We start from the raw sequence: 19,869 nt of genomic DNA on the forward strand, positions 1-19,869 counted from the left end.
TGATCACAGAGACCCAGGCGACTATGATGGGGGTAACAATAAAAATTGAGACCACAGCTATGGTCGCAAACTAGACTGCAATGGCTTGCCGAGCTTGTATCTAATGCAACAAGGTCATATCTAGGAAAAGGGTTGCCCACTTGCTAGGTGGAATACCACAAGCCACTATGATTTGGTCTGGGTATTTAAATATAGGGCTGACCGCAAACTCAATTGTTGCCCTGTGTGAAGGAAAGTCTAGATACGACTCTACAATGCATTCAAATGCTGCAATACAGACAGCCCTCCCCAAAACACATATGCTACTGTCCTCTTATGTGAAGAGGTAGATTGGCATACAAATTGCACAAAAGACAAAGATATTGAACAACACAGGATCTCCAAAAATAAACTTATTGTTGTGAAATTCCAGTTGTTCTAAGAATTCTGGTTGTCTGAATTAATAAATGTCATACAATAACATACATAACCATTGCAATTGTGGTTCAGTGCCGAATTAACATTATGAATATGCTTTGCCTACGTATTATCCAATGCAGACATTTTTTTTTTCCGTGAAGTTATTAATATTTCTGGATTTCATCTAGGTTATATAAAGGCTATCTCCATCTTATATGAAAGCATCATAATTGCATTTTAGAATTATACTTTTCTCTGAAATGTATCAATTTACTACCCTTATGCAGATAGTGTAATATATTTTAATACTATACAATTTATTCAAATATGTTATAATTAATCTGGCTTGTCCTTTTGGTGAGATTCAGGCACATTATATGTATTTGCCTAATAAATATTGCAGTAAAATATATGGCATCTGCCATCTTTTTACTAAAAAGTTCTCTGTTGCCAGTCAACTGTAACAAAATGCAAGATATTTCAGGGAGTTAATTAGGAATTTAGCTTTAGGCATTATGTTCCAGAATCTACTGTACTTTATCACCATGGAACATTAATATTCTCACTGTCTGCAATTCAGTAGCTGCTACATTAAGATCTTTTGCAATTGTCCAACACTCATTCAACACTGTCATTCAAAATGTCTCTGAACACAATACTTTAGGACGTTATAAGGTATTATTACATTGGGATCTTGTCTCAGGGGCCACATCACTTTGTTTCTGAGGATGTAGGGTTGAGGAAATAATGTTCCACATTTTGTGGGATATCTGCCTCTATAATTTTAGCTATGTAGTCCCCCACGTTAATATAAAGCTAAACTCATTGAACACATTTTCATACTAAGATCATTCGTTATTAAAATCTTGGAAACTTGCTACAGTTTGGTCAAAGAGAAAATGAATGGGATAGTTGCAAATTAAAAGTAACCATCATGGTGAACAGAGCGGTCTTCTGTATTCTCTCCATGGGCACCATGGATATAAAGCACCCAAACATTTTAGAAAATTCCTTACTCTAATTATTATGTAGCGTCTAAGGCCGGGATCACACAGACACACACATACACACACACACGCACGCACGCACGCACGCGCGCGCACGCACGCACGCACGCACGCACACACACACACACACACACAGTTTTGATGCAGTTTTTATGCCAGTTTTTGACTCCATTTTTTGAGCCAAGCATAGTAGTGGACACAAAAAAAGGAGTTGCGTCCATCTTTTCTTTATACCTTTTCTTCGTTTATGGATCCACTTCTGGCATTGGTTTAAAAAAAATAACCAAAAACTGCATTAAAAACGGCATAAAAACTGTGTGTGTGATTTTGGCCAATGACCAGGATCACACACACAGTATTAATGTCGTTTTTGTAGTAGATTTTGGCTGTTTTTGGTGTTGTTTTTTGAGCCAAAGACAAAAGTGGATCAAAAAACAGGAAAGGTATAAAAAAATGGCAAATGCATCTCCGTTCTCTTGTGTCCACTCACAAAAAACGGAGACAAAAACTACCACAAAAACTGCATCAATATGGTGTGTGTGATCCTGGCCTTAGTGTGACTGACACCATTCTTTAGCATGTAACATATAGCAGTGGTGCTTGTGTTCATGCAGCGATCCACATCTGACGGAAAAGATGAATAGAACACATATCAATATGTTTGTTTCTATTATTCATCAGGTAGCACAATGAAATACTTATTAAGTTTAACACAAATTACAACAGGGCACCCTTTGAATAGCATGCTACACCTAATACACCTAGAACCGTATCTTCACCAGGTATATGAATGAAAATGCAATATAAAGAAGTTACAGTACTGTTTTCTTTAATAGGGCTGACCTTTTGAAAGCACCTGCAATTGCATCCACTAAATAGCCCACAGAGGTACCAATTGTGACATCAAAGCAAATATCAAGCAGTTCACTTAAGCTAATGAACATATATAATGACTTACATCCTCTCAATGGGTCTGAGCCAGTTATCCCCACATTTTTAGCTTATTAAAGAGGTTGTTATTTCTGTGGCCCATTCAGCCACTGCCCTGTATTTTACTACATCATCAAAAATGACTGTAATACTGCCCCCTATTGTCATTGATGTGGCTCTGAACATGTAGGAGAATTTGTATTTACTATCATTGTGTCTGCGTTCTCTACTAAATTCTGAATTCCTTTACTGAATTGTTGCGTCTTTTAGATGTGCTGATGGGTATTTTGGCCAACCACTACTACCAGGAGGATCATGCAAACCCTGCCAATGCAATGACAACCTTGACCTTTCAGCACCAGGCTGTTGTGACAGTGAAACAGGAGAATGTCTTATATGTAAGCCAGGTGTAACTGGAAAATATTGCAATAAATGTGCAGAAGGATATTTTGGAGATGCTCTTGGGCCAAGGAGCTGTCAGAGTAAGTATCTTCTCTCCGCTTGTTTACATTTCTAATAAAATATTGGACAATATAGATAAAGGGGTATTACAGAGTTAAAACAAAGGGTCTGCTTTTTTTAATTCCAGAAACGCCACTTGTCTTGTCCATGGGATGTGACTGGTACTGCAATTCAGCCTTATTTATATTTGAATGGGGTTGAGTCTCAATACCAGACACATCTGATGGAAAGAGTGGAACTGTTTTATAAAAAAAAGATTTGTTTTTCTAATTCTGCACAACTCCTTCAAATATACATTCTAAATCCATGTATATGAAATTCCCTCTTCTAAAAGGTTTCATTACTTTTTTGATTATATGTTCTCTAACAGCTGACTTGTTGAGCTGGCCACACACGTTAGATTTTAGAACGATTTTTGCGGGAGCGGCCAAGCATCCAACGTGTATACAGGCGTCCCAACACTCCTCGATGGAAGATGCTCGGGTAGAGAAGGGTTGGGCATGTTGAATTTAAACATGTCCGATTATTTTGTTCATTATTAGATAAGCCACTGCCAGAGGAGTGTGGCAGCGGCTTTCTCCAGGAGAGCATATGCATGCATAGCCGAGCAAAGTGTGCATGTGTATGGGGGAATCGGAAGGAATAGCTGTCGGACAAACAAGCTTTGGCCGACAGCTATCTACAATGCATTTCCAGTTTTAAAAGCAATGCACATCTTTAAACTGAAATCTGTCAGATCACTGCTCCTGACAGCTGATCTCCCCCTTCCCTTCTCCTGTGGGTAGTGCCACACCCCCCTTGTAGATACTGTGACACTCCCCCCTAGGAGAAAGTGCCACACCCCCATGTAGATATTGCCAAACACACCACCCTGTAGATACTGCCACACACACTCCTTGTAGATGGTGGCACAACGTCCCCCCTGTAGATATTGCCACACTTCCCCATGTATACAGTTCCACGCCCCCTTGTAGATCCTGCCCCCCCTAGGAGATAGTGCCAAACACCACCTGTAGATAGTGCCACCCCCCCATGTAGATAAAGCCAAACAGCCCCAATTTGCAGATAGTGCCACACACACCCCCTGTAGATAGTGCCACACCCCCATGTACATAGTGCTACACCCCCCCTCCCTGTACATAGCGCCATTGGGGCTCACTAGTGTGTCATAAACGCTCCGGCTGGGGAATCCGCTCCAGGGAGGAGTCCCTAACGTCACTGTCCATATATGGACAGGGATGTCTGGGGCTTCCTCTAGGAGGGGAATACCCGGCCAGAGCGTCGGCAAAGCTCTGACCCAGGATTCCTCTCCATACATGAATAGTAACATCAGGGGCTTCTCCAGGAGTGGATTCCCCAGCCAGAGCATCGACAATGCTTAAGGCGTACTGTATGTTGTCTAGAACGACAACCTCCGCAGACCAACCATCTAGAAAGTGTCCATATAAAATGTATAGCGTATGGTCAGCTTTAGACAACAGCAAGAAAGTCACAAGAAAATGAGCAAAGAAATTAATATGCCGTTCAGGGTTTTCTGCAAGGCTCAGTGACAACGACTATGAGCACTGTAGTAGCTGCCATTAGTGGCTTTCACCTTTTCAAATTCATCATGTTAGCCATCGTAAGGCTGGAATCTAGGAGTGGATTCAAAAGGAAGTAAACCTATAAGTCCTTCCCTTATACATCCCATTCCTTTGGAATCCACTCCTGGCTCTGACTCAAAAAACTGCATCAAAAACTGCACATCAAATTGCATCAAAAACTGAATGCGTAATTCTAGCCTTCCTCAGAAAGAACTGAAAATAATTCAGGGATTTATAATTCCTGTTTTGATTTTTATTTGATGAGAAAACATTCTTTAAGGTCTGTACGGATGACTTTTATATATTTTCTGCTGAATAGTTCATTTATTAATTAATAGTATTTAAAGCTCCCTGGGGAGTAATGTAGGAGACTAATCTGTACATAATTTTGTCCGACAGCATGTAACTGTAACATCAATGGCTCTATATCCACGGTTTGCAATCTTCAGACAGGACAGTGTGAGTGCAGAAGTAATGTGAAAGGCCGTCAGTGTGATGAGTGCTTGGTAAGTTTCTGCATACAATTTTAAGGGTAGAAATTTATAACGTGCAAAAAGGATGGGGAAATATCACTGTGTTTTGGTTTTAGGTCTAATACAATTGTTATGCTCTGATGTTGGTTCTAATCTATGTCCTAATGTTCTCATGGCTATAGGATATGGACTTCTTTCAGAAAATGCCACGGAATGCTGATAGATAGATAGATAGATAGATAGATAGATAGATAGATAGATAGATAGATAGATAGATAGATAGATAGATGGCCCATTGGTACTGGTAATTGTGGGAGGTTCTGCCATCCACCTCCCACAATTACTGATGGATTGGCACACCAATGAGTGATTTTCTGGAGAACCAAGAATGAAGTGGTCTAGACTAGCACCCTGCTGCTTTCAAAATGTGAATTTGATAACAAGGAGCTCATATACTGTTCTTGCATAGGGGTCTTCTGTTGCAGGTGTCAGCCTCTACCGATAGACATAAATATTTGACCATGATACAATGAGCTGTTTGATTTTTTTCAAAATCGGACTCATCTAGAATAGGGCATACAAGAAAATAAAATAAAAACATGAAAATCCCTTCGTATAGTGGGAAATATCATGCATTTGTATTATCCCATGTAGCTCGGAAAATTAAAAATTAATAATACGTTTTCTTAAACATGAAGAACATTTTCATAGGTTGGAGACATTCGTTTTAAAAGAAGTAAATATCATAAAGTCGGTCTGATCAATAACAGCAGATGGCAATAAATGACAAATGTAACCCATGTGCCCTATCTGTGCACAGGATTTACAAAAAAAACAAAGCAGGACAGCAAAGGGGCTGAAAAATTAAATTGTGTCTTTCATATGGCTATGATTTCGGGGAATCCGACAAAATCTTATCCCAGTGTGTGCTCTGATTCTGAACTGATAGACATACTTTAGTTGATGTGATACACCCAGTGTACTGTGCTGTAGATGGTCCTATTGGGCTTGTAGGAATATTTTAATACTGTAAGCCTTTTGTGCACAATATACAGGTCCGTCCGTAACCCTTACATGAAGGTACCATTAAATACATGAAGGCCATTGACATAGTTGTTGCAGGGGCAGACACTGACAGCACAGGAGCAAGAAGTGTGCATAGGCTCCCCTTCCTTTAATGCCAACAAAAGTGCAAAAAGGAAATCTATATTATTCATATATAATAAAATGAACATATATGTAATTAAAAAAGGAATGAACACATGACATTCAACACTGTATACATGCTGCACATACGCCACCCACACAATGGACACACAGGAAACATACGCCACTGACCAGCCGTACCAATTTTCTAAATGTACTACTCACGTGCTGTACACACGCAACTCCCACTCTTGACCCATGCGCCACTCAGATGCTGAACTCATAATGCACATGTGTCATACACTTACTGGACCCATTGGCACATACACCACCAATACCATGGACCAATGCTGCACATGTACCACTCACACATAGGTTACATGATGCACAAGCACCATTCACACATCACTTATACACTGGAATGAGACACACAGACATAGGACACATATCACACACTGACCAATTGCACTACATACACATCAATCACACTTACCATGCTGCTGAATCTGGTAGAATCCTTACATGTTGTAACAAATACCCACCCTTGAGTCCGGTAAGCTTTGACCACATCACAAATAAGCCAAGCCCCTTTATACATTACTCAATTAGTGGAAGCTTTCCAAATAATCCTATCAAGACTCTAGTTTCTTGCTTAGTTAGTTCCTTCTAACTAATGTCAATGTGGCAGAGAGGGTTCTCCGACCCCTTGGGGCCCCTGTTCAGCTGCTCCAGCTGCATAGACCATAAGTCCGCCCCTGAGTTACTGTTCACTGCAGTCAACCAGGTTTTTACTCTATAATTGGGATTATGTTAGGTTTCCATCTGATTCCCAGAAATGGGGAAAATGTTATTAAAACAAATATAGTATTAGCGTTTTTTTTTTTTTCTATTGCGTTCCCAGACTTGTTTGAAAGAAAGCAGTAGAAAGGGATTTTTTTCATTTTTTTAAATAAACTTGTTTGTAAAAACTGCATGGGTAGATCTGATAATACTTTTCATAAATTACCTAGCTCTATACACAACTTGTAGACATTGATAGTGTATCTAAAACACGGCAGCCTCTGGCTCGGAAGTACTTTTTCTGTATTTTGATTCAAATCTTTCTCAGAACATATGATTTATGCATTGATTTTTTTTTTGCTTTACTATGGTGCCAAAATGGTTTTCTTATCATAATACATTTCAGAAGCACTCCAGCTTCCCTTGACATAAACTGCATGCTTTTATTTCTAACATTTTACTTCCACAGATGAATATAAGGCAGAAGCTGTCATACAAATCCAGTTGATTTTCTGTTGATTTGCTTTACCATTCACTTGTGCTAAAAGTGCTTGAAGAGTCCATTCATCATCTTAAGCCGGGCCTTTTCAGCTAAAGCATGCTCTTATTAATTCTAAAATACCATGCCTTGGCACACAGTTTTAGTGCAAGAATTTGAGCTTTTCCCTTAGTTTATTTTCTGGAAAACATAGTTTTAATAACATACTTACAAATGTGGAGATACAACAAGGGTTAATAGGGTGGTTATAAACCGTGAAACTTTAAATAATTCAACATTTGGTTTTACTTTATACTTACACAGACCTATTATGTACAGGGAAGAAAAGAACGTTCTGTATACAATTTTAATGTTTTTAGATATTGCTTTTCAATTTTTCAAATTGCAAATGGGCAAAGTATTCCTTAGTAGAAGTGTAAAGCACTTACCATTTAAATATATGCCTTAAGCATTTGCTTTGTTAATATATATTAATATATAACCTGGTTTACCAGCATGACGGAAGAATTTCACAAAGTATGTCATGCAATGCAAATTACAGTTTTGCAAACTGTACTTTTCCATTTTCTTAGGGGAAAAAAAAACCCCCACAGCAAATCCAGTTTTCCATTTTGCCAAAGTTCAAACTTAAAACATTCACCTTCATGTTACTTTGTTTGTTTTCTAAAGTAAACAGGATTTGTAGAATACAATGAGAGGAGTTCCAGTGTATGATAACCTTTCAAATAATAGTAAGAAGTGCAGAAATAAGAGTTTAGTAATGCCAGACTGCGAGCAAAACTTAGTGGGAGGCTGACAGAATGGGGTTTGAAAGAAGTGTAATTGGAGCTAAGCAAGGAAAGGGTTAAGTTAGGTGACATGGGGAGAGGAGGGACTTCTTCTTTAAAAGAAGCGGAAAGAGGTTGTTTGGGAGTCATTTTTTGGGAATACCATCAGGAGATAAAAGGGGAAAGTATATTGAAATGGAACGAGTTGAAAATACCTTCGTCATATCTTAATGGGGTTCAGCTATGCAGAGATATTGAAGTTTCTCCATCCTTGATTCGTCATTTACTTTACAACTACATGACTAACTTTAAAAATACTCTCTTTTGCTTGATAGGATCCAACAGAGTGAATTTTGATTTATATAGTCGATTAGGTGGGTAACTACACCCCTGAGAGCTCACCCATAAAAAAAAAGTTTATTGGCTCTGATCCAGGCAACAACAGTTTCTTTTCAACTAAACAGTAGTGTGATTGCAAGCCAAGAAAAGATCCTGCAGATTTATTTATGGCCGGAAAACAACTAAAATGGATCATTTTCCCTTCCCAACTAGGTTGTCATTTTCCTATAATTTCAATTTTTATATAGAAATATTCTACATAATTAGTTGAATGCATTGCATACTGTATTCACAATTCTGAATATTTTGTCAATAGATATTTCCCTAAGAGTTTTGCTGAATTTTTCATATGCCCAAAAGTTCCTTAAAACCATAGTTCCATAAAAGAGCAACACACAGCTGTGTACCATCAACAAAAACCCCTTTATGGGCTAACCATAACAATGTACCAGGCTAAGAAGCCACAGATAGCCACACTGCCAGTCACGGATACCTCCATAAAGTCACACTTCAATGCTCCAGCCACAGATTTCTCATTAGTTAAATTCACAGATGCCCACATTAGTGCCAACCACAAAGACCTCTGTGTCAGGTACAGGTGCTCTTCAAACAGCCCCAGTTAAATAGAGGCCACAGATAACACCATATAAAATCCAGGTGCACTTTTACCACTTTTACGCTAGGTCGGACAGTTCTACTTAGATGTCCTGCATCTGAATGTGGCATTTCACTGTTTCTGATTTTCTGAATATCGGCTTGTCAGACTTCATTGAACATGAGAAACTCTCTGCATTAGTATTTAGGATGCAACATCCCGAATGCGAGGAAAAGAAAACATACAGTGTTCAGGTAATTTTCCAATAGAACCAGTCTAAGATTAGTACTTTCAGTACTTTGCAACTTAGTCCACAGAGTCTAGTGATGGTGTGTGTTACACCACTGCAGCGGACGCTTGGCATTGTACATGGGGATCATAGGATTGTGAGCAAATGCCCGACCATAGAAACGTATTTCATGAAGCTTCTTTTCTTATGCAGATGTCACTTCCAGAAACAGTTTGCAACTTTGTAGTGAGTGATGGAATAGAGGATAGGCAAGGATAGTGCAATGACCGCCTTGCTCTGTGAGTTAGCATGGTCTAGCGCTTCCATTTCACAACAATAGCTCTTTCCGTTGACCAGGGCAGATCAGAAACTTCACAAACTGATTTGTGGCATAGAGTTACTGAGTTTTCAGTGTGACTGAGGCTGGATTCACACGACCATGTTACGTCCATAATGGAAGGAACATATTTCGCCCGCAAGTCCCGGACCGAACACAGTGCAGGGAGCCGGGCTCCTAGCATCATACTTATGTACAACGCTAGGAGTCCCTGCCTCTTCGTGGAACTACTGTCCTGTACTGAAAACATGATTACAGTACGGGACAGTTGTCCGGCAGCGAGGCAGGGACTCCTAGCATCGTACATAACTATGATGCTAGGAGCCCGGCTCCCTGCATTGTGTTTGGTCCGGGACTTGCGGCCGAAATACGTTCCGTCCATTACGGACGTAATGTGCTCGTGTGAATCCAGCCTTATACTACAATGTTTGTTTATAGAAATCGCATGGCTGTGTTTTTGATTTTATGCACCTGTTAGCAATGGTGTTGGCCGAAATACATGAATTCAATAATTAAGGGGGATGTCCATATACTTTTTCCCATACAGTGGCTGTAGATAATATCTGTTTAAAGTGTGGCCCAAGTGTCAACCTATGCTTTACAGCATTGCGTAAAGGGGAGAATAACTCCATAATACAGTATGTACAGAGCACCATGTGGCGGCACACGGACTGCCTGTGCGTGTCTCCGTGTCCCTCCATACACAGAGCTCTGACATTTATATGGTCTTAAACTAAGACTACATGCCGACTTTTGATTGCCTGTGAGTCATGGTAAAGTCCAACAGAGTTGGACTTTTTTCAATGGTCTCAAAGTAGCCTCTGTCTCCATACAGGGACCATCAGTCAATGGAGAGGGGGTGGCAAGAGGCGGTGGACTGAGTCAGCTGTATTCTTTCTCAGTTGCTAATAATCAAACAGTAAAAAATTTTGGGTGCGGTAAGTCTAATAGCCCAGAGGACCTGTCACTATGACAAGCTGCCCTTAAATAGAAAATGAATATTATGGGGACAGATCCAAAGCAAGTATGTCACAAGTCTGTTATTTTTCACATTTTCAGCCAGTTTTACCTGATTAAATAAAAATATTATTAATGAAATATTAATATAACAAAATTCTTAGCTTAACTAATCAAAAACACATTCATTTTTAAACTAATATTTTAATATAATATATTAATTAATTAATATATTTTCTACTTTAGGGCCATCACGATTTAGAGCTTTTATTTGACGTAGAAAAGGTGCAGGGGGAGAGCAAATTCCATTTTTTTTATATGTTTAGTTTGGTTTATACAGTATATGATATTATTCTTCCTTTTTTTCACTGATGCGGTGATTTGTAACTGTAAGTGAAGAAATGATGGAGCGACATTTGTCCAGAATCATCAATCATTTAATTACAATTACTGCATAATCTTCTGTGTGATGTGCTGTAGAAAAAGCATGAAATATTCATTGGATATTGTCATTTGTAATATTCTTCAAGAAGACATTGTGTTCATCTTGTAATATTATCATGTTGCATGAATGTCAGAACTCAGCAGCATAACAATTTCTCTTTCCTTTCATTTCTTTTGCAATCTTCTGCTTTTTCTTACGCTTTCCCTTTGTTCTTCTACTTTCAAAGCCAAACTGTTGGTGGGATTCTGACAAGCAGGTATGTCTGTCTTGTAACTGCAGCGTCAGCGGCTCAATGTCCCAACGCTGTGACATTACAGGGAGATGTATCTGTAAACCTGAGTACTTTGGGAAACGATGTGAGTTTAGAAGACAGGTATATGAAAGGAAAAATTCCACCTGGAAATCCCAGAGTATCCAAGCTCTTCCTAGTAGGAGATGGAACTACCCTACATCAAGAGGTTGTCCCCGGGGTGCTTACAAACCAACTACTCCGGTAATTGGCGGTGCACTCCTTTAATGCATGGAGTGGAGTAGAATGGAGTTTAATTTGTCGCACAGCAAATAACAGTTTTTTTCCTTTATTTTGAGAAATAACTGCATTATTATCACATCTATATACTTGTTGATACATTACAGATAAGTGTAGTGTTGTGTGGGCATGTGTTTTTTAATTTAACTTGTCACCATGTTCTCCCCCTAGTGCATTTGTTAAATATGAATCCCAGACTTACCCGCGTTTTTTTGCACGTGCAATATTCTCACTTTGTGATCACAGTAGATCGCATATATCACACTGATATCTATAGGGTTGGCAAAGTACGATAATCACAGTGCGTAAAATCAATCTGGCGCTTGGGCCTAACAGGAATTAGAAATAGTACTGGCTTTATGTTGCATGGTGACCTGTGTGTTACTTTTTGTTGTTGTCCCCCCCTTATGTTGTACTTTCCTACACATTGTACAAATTAATATTCCATATAGTGCCTATGTATCAGTGTTATACAGTGTGCTACCTACATATCAGTGCCATATGGTGACAAAATAAAACTGCCATACAGTGTCTCAATAACAATGCTATACAGTGCCACCACCAACATACAGTGCAAAAATAATATACTATACAGTATATATATATATATATATATATATATATATATATATATATATATATATATATAAAGGCCTGATTCTATGCCTTTTTTTGTAAATTAGGCCCAAGTAAAAAAAAAAATCTAATATATACTGGGTAAAAATTAAATTCCTGAGACTTGACCTTCCACATGTAGATAGGTTGGTAAGGTTTATATATGTTTATTTATACAGTCTACTCAATGGAGAGAATATACTGTATATACTGTAGATATCTGCATAGACTTATTACACATCAAAGGAAGCTTGTATAGATAAACAATAGCCTACTATGGAGAACTGATTCCAAGGATGAACTCTCAGAAAACAAATTTTAACAGGATTTTTATTAAGCAGTTACAGCACTTTTTATTGCCATGTTATTTGAGCCGTATTTACCTAAAGGTAAAACATTTGTATATGAGAATGTGAGCCCCTTCTATACAGAATGATTAAACAGCAATTATGTATTTCAGATATTATTTTCATCAACTAAACTTGCTTACTCATGCATGCTTTTTGAGAATGTCTTTTTGAGAATGTTTGTTGAATTTTATGTATCCGGTCCGGGCAGGGTGACCTGGTAGAGGGGGTCCATCACTTGGATTTACCACTATTAAGGTCAAAAGCCATGTTATGAAGTGAAGATCTCAGCTCTGGAGGATAGTTTACCACCATTAAACGTAATGGGCAGACAATGATTTCAATGGGAGCCGATCATTTTCTCTAAAATAAAAATGATACAGTAGCGTTCAGCAATAACAGTTAATCATAGTAATGCTTCCAGCATGATACCCCTCATGTTCAGCTGGTCTGTGGGGGGCAGACATCTTAAGTGTTTGCACAAGTCAAAACAAGAATAGACCACCAAAATACACTTTTGTGAAAACTACAAATACAAACTGTGGTTATTTATATGCTGTACTATTGAATAATATTTTTTTTACTATTGCTTACCCTATTTTAGCCACGAACATATGGTCCTGTTTATGCACAGGGATGCGTTCCCTGTAACTGCAATTCTTTTGGATCCAAGTCATTTGACTGTGATGAGACTGGTCAATGTCGGTGTCAGCCAGGAGTAACAGCCGATAAATGTGACCGATGTACTCGTGGATTTTATGACTTCCAAGAAGGCGGTTGTACCCGTATGTAACAAACTTCTCTCTTTCCTGTCAATAAAACTCTTTTATTAATTCCAGACTCTGAAACAGTATCTACCCCTGCTCTGCCATGGTTGAAGGGATAGGCTTATTACTGTCACTCCAAGATGGGTCTCTTTTCCAAAATTCTAAAGCTGCAAAGTCCAATTTTACAGATCTACTTGTAATCCAATCTCCTGCCACTTCCTGATTAGATAGTCGGGAGTTACGAAAACAACAAAGCTTGCTGTGCTACGCTGTTTCCATAACTCCCATAGAGGTAAATGGCAGTTACAGAAGCATTGTAGCATGGCAGCTATGCTGCTTCCATAACTGTCATTCACTTCTATGGGTGTTACTGAAACAGCGTAGCACAGCAAGCTCTCGGGAGCCGGCTCTCCGTAGCCGAGAAAGGCAGAATAGCGTTTAGGGGGCCCCGTTCTAGAGATAGTTGCGGGTCCCAGAGGTGGTATCCGCATCTATCCGTCGTTTAGGGTATATCACTTTAAAGTTGTGGTGGCCTCTTCAAGCACTGTATGGGGTGCCACCCCCACTTCACCACCACAAATACACTTATTCAGGGTGTTGTCTATTTCACCCATAATATTTAAATTAACCCCTTCCCAACGTTTGACATATATTTATGTCATAGATGGGTAGAGTAAGTATGGAGAGGGCTCACAGGCTGACGGTGGTGTCCACTGTATGATAAAGCCAACACTTCACTGTAACAAGCGGAATTCCGCTCGACAAAAATCCCACTTGTTTATCGTGGAAAATCTGCAGCGTATTACAGTAGCAGCAACGTGTTTGACATCCTAACAAATCTTATCCATACGCTGCGGAAAAAATATGCAGAAAAGAAGTGCGGAGATTGACTTGCGCTGCAGATTCTCAATCTGCAGCATGTCAAATTCTCTTGTGGAATCTCCGCACAGAAAATCAGGTTGAAATTCCACAGTGTTTACACTCAGACCCTACTCCATATGTAATAACTCCCATATTTTGCTATAAACTTTAAATTAACATCCGGTCTCAGCGCCTTTGGGCAATTTTTCTTTACATAAAACGCTTTGAAAAACACAGCCAAAATCATGAAAATCCAGCCTTATCAAATCAGGGGTGTGCTTTGATTTATTGAATTAAATGAACAATTCCAAAAAAAGATTCCCCGTTTCCCCATATAAAATTACTCTGAATATCAAAGTTTATTAAACTAGTGAAAAAATGTATATAGAGTATATCTAATACCACATAATTATATAATAGATAATATAATAGCAGGATGTATAAAGTCAAACAATAGGTTTTAACGTTTATAATTCATCTCTGATGTTCTGTAATATATGTTTTTCTTTTTCTGTCATGAAGCTTGCGATTGTGCTCATGTTGGGAATAATTGCGATGAAGAAACTGGTCAGTGCATTTGTCCTCCCAACACCATCGGAGAGCAGTGTGACAAGTGTGCACCAAATCACTGGGGATACAGCATTGTCACTGGATGCAAGGTTAGCAAATCAATACTCTCTCAGTGGTGTAAATAACAGGTAGCCAATGTTATTACAGGGTAACAAACATCAAGGTGTGATAGTCAATGCCTCAGCTGATTAGTTTCTTGCCACTGGGAGTTTGATGTAGGAGATGTTTCATATAATTGAATGTTATTCGTCCTGGAACTTCATTGACTTTACTACATAATCTTTTTGCTACATAGGCAAGGTTTATAATTATGATATATCATACTTTTGCTAGTAGAATATTTATTCTATTCATTGGAATAAAACTACTAGAGCATACCTTCCAAGATTCAGGAGAATCCCACTGTCCTAGGGCATGAAGTTTCTGTCTTAGCAGAATTGATCAATCACAAATCGCACCTAGGAAGACATGCTTCGGACACCTTTGTGGGCATTTTATTTTATTTTTCTAAATAGATTAGTCAGTGTGATTAGTGTAACTTCGAAATTAGTCTTTATTAAAAAAAATATTTTACTTTTGGAGATGCAGCTGCTCTATATTTTCTATACAGAACTTAGATGCAATAATTTACAGGTGGATCCTGAGTGTCAGCCCGCCGACACTGGACCCGTCAAGTCTTCGGGATTGACGAATTCAGTGTAAAACGAATGATATAGCTGTTCTGTATAGAGAATACAGAACAGTTGTATCTTCAAAAGTAGAATTAATTTTTAATAAAGACTAATTACAAAGTTACACTAATCACACTGACATCTATTCATTCAAACAAAAATGCCCTCAAAGTTGTACATCGCCTTTAAATTCCTTCCTGCGGCAGAAGTGTTAGGGTATGTTCACACGCACTGTTTTCAGGCGTAATTCGGGCATTTTACATCTCGAATTACGCCTGAAAAAACAGCTCCATTACGCCTACAAACATCTGCCCATTGCTTTCAATGGGTTTTACGATGTTCCGTTCAGACGAGGTGTTATTTTACGCATCGCTGTCAAAAGAGGGCGCGTAAAATGACGCCCGTGTCAAAGAAGTGCATGTCACTTCTTGGGCCGTTTTTGGAGCCGTTTTTCATTGACTCCATTGAAAAACAGCTCCGGAAAAGACGCAGCGAAAAACGTGAGTACTTGCAAAAACGTCTGAAATTCAGGAGCTGTTTTCGCCTGAAAACAGCTCCGTAATTTCAGGCGTATTTTGCTACTGCGTGTGAACATACCCTTAGTATCATGGAGAAGGTTGTGCTGAATGGGACATAGCGACTGATACTGGAGATACTGTGGCTAGAACAGTAAACATAATGTGCACAGAGCTCTTTGCCTGTGTTAAGAAATAAAGAGGAGGTGCCATGGCCCCTACATTTAGCTGATCGGCAGGGTGACCAGGAGTTGGACCCCCACTGATCAGATATTGATTGCTTATCCTAAGAAAAACCACCTTTAAAGGGTTATTCACACACTCGTAGGTGAGGGTTTTATTAGAAGTGGGACAGGGTAAAGAGTCGGCTTGGAGGACCCCCATTGTGCATATAGGTAAGGCTTACCTCTCTGGAACTCACACCTATCAGACATTTATGATATATCCTTTGGATATGCCATAAACGTTTATGATGGGAATACCCCTATAATAGGGTTGTCTGCTTTGGACAATCCCTTTTTGTTATAAGGTGTACTTGAAAATAAGTTGCTTACACGGTTTTTTGATGCCTATACCCCAGCGATCAGCTGTAATTTGTGAGGGAACTTGACAGCAACTATTCAGTTCTCCCGCAGCACTGCCACAATGAAAACAAAGTATAACATTTTGCCCATTGAAATAAATGGACTCACAAAAGAGACATTTTGGGAACAGAAGTGGGTAATCAAGAGCTCAGAATACAGAACTTTATAATACTTTTTAAGGACAAACCAAGGAACAATTAAAAAATGTTTTCATATATTTGAATTCTGTAAACAAAATCTTGAGTTGGAGAGCTAAACATTGAGATTCATATTACCTACCATCAATGCTCAGGTCACCATGGCTATCATGTGGTTTAAGGTAGGGGAGCTGGTATGTAATTATATGGGATTATCTTCTAAGGGTAGGTAAACGTGACTAGAAAATTAGCTGCAGAAATCCAAGGCTAATGGATAACATCGAACTGGGGTCCCTTGGGTCCACCAGAGGTAATGATTCTGATTGCCCACCCACCATCTCTACAGAATACGTGCACATCCACCTTTTATCTTTTTATGCATAGGACATATCGTCAATAAGGTCTCATAGGTTATTTTATTTAATCACCTATAATAAATAGACCCTAGTGGCAAGTGCTTGGCTCCCAAGTCAGCTTCAAATGGTGTTGTCTTCTGTTAGAAATTTTGGGACCCATTATTGGGTTAGAGTATGGGCCCACCGGAGGATCCTCTGGTACACTGGTGTGCCAGTCTGACCCTGCTAATGGGGCTAATCCGCATTTAGCTACCCAACGTGGTTTCATCGCAGAACCCATGTGAAGAAGTCACACGTCACTACTTTTTTTTCCATGACGTGGATTTCAAATCCACGCTGTATGAACGCAGATTTATTGAAAAATTAGCATGTAAATGAAACTTGCAGAAATCCATGCACCTGTTGCAGAAACTGCGCCATTCAGATGTATAGAAATGATTTTCAGTCACAGAAATTTCGGCAACAAATCTGCCACATGTGAATATAAAACACCTATTGGTACAGACAGGAAGCGATCTTGCTAAAGAATGTAACGCAGTGTAGCAGACAGTGCTATATTTAAGACAAGATCTATATGTAAAACCAAATTGACTTGGTGCATTGACCCTCAATGACTAATATATAACCTATAGATTTTCGGGTACAATTAACACAAAAAAGTGTGGCGGAGAAAATATACATTTTATTAACATATATCACAAACAATTAAAAATGAGTCATACAGAGCATGAAAAATAAAAACGTTCAAAAATCGCAGGGAGCACAGGTACAAAGGACCCCCGGACGAAGGCATCCCGCCGAAACGCGCGTCAGGTTTGACGGTCTCTCATCGCAGGGACACCATCAGTATCATGGGTTTGTTATTCAACTCATTTCTCCCATGCTGCTTCTGTTTACTATAACATCTACTTTTAAGCAACATTTACCTTTACTCTCTAGCTTTTCAAGCAGTTATATGGGTGATTGGAGTTTGGCTACAGACTTGCATATTGTTCATCACTTTACATTAGTGTCATTGTACATTGTTGCCTGTTACAAAACACCAGTTTGGATCTCTGTGTAGACCATACAACAATGTAATTAGTCTGGTTGCTACACTCACTGGACTGTGTCCCCATTTTCTTTGTACCTGTGCTCCCTGCGATTTTTGAACGTTTTTATTTTTCATGCTCTGTATGACTCATTTTTAATTGTTTGTGATATATGTTAATAAAATGTATATTTTCTCCGCCACACTTTTTTGTGTTAATTGTACCCGAAAATCTATAGGTTATATACACATGTGAATATACCCTAATAATGGCTTCACATTGCAGCTTCACTCAGCACAGTGTAGCTTGTTAACACATACCAGTAAGCTTGTTCCACCCATACTTAGAATTACAATAGTCTCTGTAGGATTTGTTACGACATTATAAAATGATGTCCTCTCATTTAAATGTAAATAGCTTACCAAATCCCAACTGCAGTCCGTGATTTTGTTCTTCATCTGCTATTGCTATGCATCAGGGATTTCAACATTTCCTCACGTTCTCTATATTGTAGATAGAAGTGAATACATGACATATTATCTATGTTAGATATGTATGAGATTTAAACTATGTCAGCTCGAAAGCGTAATTTTAATGTTAAACAGACCCCTAAATATTTAAGAAATAAGATGCGCTTCTGCATTTTGGGAAGTGCTGGGAGATTTGAGCGTGTAAACAAATTAAACAATTATGCTAGTTTATTCCGAGAGCTCCTTTTAATTATGTATAAGATCTGCCTTTTAATATTCCTCTGTACTCTCAAACATTATGCAGAATTTTGTTTTCAATTTACAAAATATCATATCTGCATGACAGTAATATCCCAGGGAAACACTTCCTTTAAATTACTAATGATATATAGACTGCAGCTCATAGTTTGTGATGTTTGCAAGTCATTTTTCTACATGGTTGTTACTGGAACGCTCGTGAAGGCTGGTGAGAACTCATAAAGTTACATTCTTAGTCTCTGTTCACATCTGCGTTGGGGTCCCGTTCTGATGTTCTGTCAGAGGTTTCTGTCAGAACGGGACCCCGAGCAGACAAAAATTGACACCGACGGAAAACAGAGGGTTCCGTCTCCATCACCATTGATTTCAATGGTGACAGAGCCGATGCCCCTGGTTTCCGTTTGCCTCTTTTGTGAACTGGACCCGTCGTTTTGCCGGAAGCAATAGCGTAGTCGACTACGCTATTGCTTCCGGAAAAACGACTGATTCGGTGCACAAAAGAGACAAACGGAAACCAGGGGCAGCTGCTCCGTCACCATTGAAATCAATGGTGATGGAGACGGAACCCTCTGGTTTTGGTCGGTGTCAGTTTGTGTCTGCTCGGGGGGTCCCGTTATGAGGGAAACCTAAGACGGAACGTCAGAACGGGACCCCAACGCAGATGTGAACAGAGCCTTAATGCAAGAGTTTTAGCAGCTCTACAGCCTGTCAGCCCTTTATAATTTTAGTGTATTATCCTTATTTTTACATATTTGAGTTTATACATATGAACATTTCTGGTTATGTTCATTTGTATTAAAACTTTGGTTTTGTATTCATTGTTTTTTTATCTTTGTTATTTTTGCTAGTTGTAAGTCTTGTATTTGATGACATACCTACCCACTTTGCTTTTTTCTAAAGTTTTTTTGCTGCATTTGAGGCCAAGTTTTATACTTTTTTAGTTTTTTGTTGAACTTCCAATGTTGCTGTTGTACTCATCTCCTGCCAGGAGTTTAAAAAGAACTATGTTTTTTTTTTGTGTCTCTTTAATAAATGTTTTGGTTGTTGAAAACTCCATGGCCAAAATATGTACTGGTAGTTATTAGTTGAATATGATGTTTTGAAATCACATTGGGGCAGATTTATTAAGGCCTCAAGCACACATCCGTGGCCCTTTATACGGCCGCAAATCATGGATCCGCAAAACACGTACCGCAGACGGATGACTTCC

At 38.9% G+C, this 19,869-nt stretch overlaps 1 protein-coding gene across 1 annotated transcript in view; it reads left to right on the forward strand.

Moving 5' to 3' along the window:
- Window positions 1-19,869, forward strand: part of LAMA2 (laminin subunit alpha 2) — an 852,154-nt gene that overhangs the window by 491,434 nt on the left and 340,851 nt on the right. The window contains exons 20-23 of the mRNA XM_075863715.1: window positions 2,607-2,818; window positions 4,781-4,887; window positions 13,044-13,224; window positions 14,590-14,726. Coding sequence (XP_075719830.1) covers window positions 2,607-2,818; window positions 4,781-4,887; window positions 13,044-13,224; window positions 14,590-14,726 — 637 coding nt within the window. The remainder of the gene's footprint in view (window positions 1-2,606; window positions 2,819-4,780; window positions 4,888-13,043; window positions 13,225-14,589; window positions 14,727-19,869) is intronic.

The sequence above is a fragment of the Rhinoderma darwinii genome, chromosome 4 (genome assembly GCF_050947455.1).
Source record: "Rhinoderma darwinii isolate aRhiDar2 chromosome 4, aRhiDar2.hap1, whole genome shotgun sequence".
NCBI classification, from domain to species: Eukaryota; Metazoa; Chordata; class Amphibia; order Anura; family Rhinodermatidae; genus Rhinoderma; species Rhinoderma darwinii.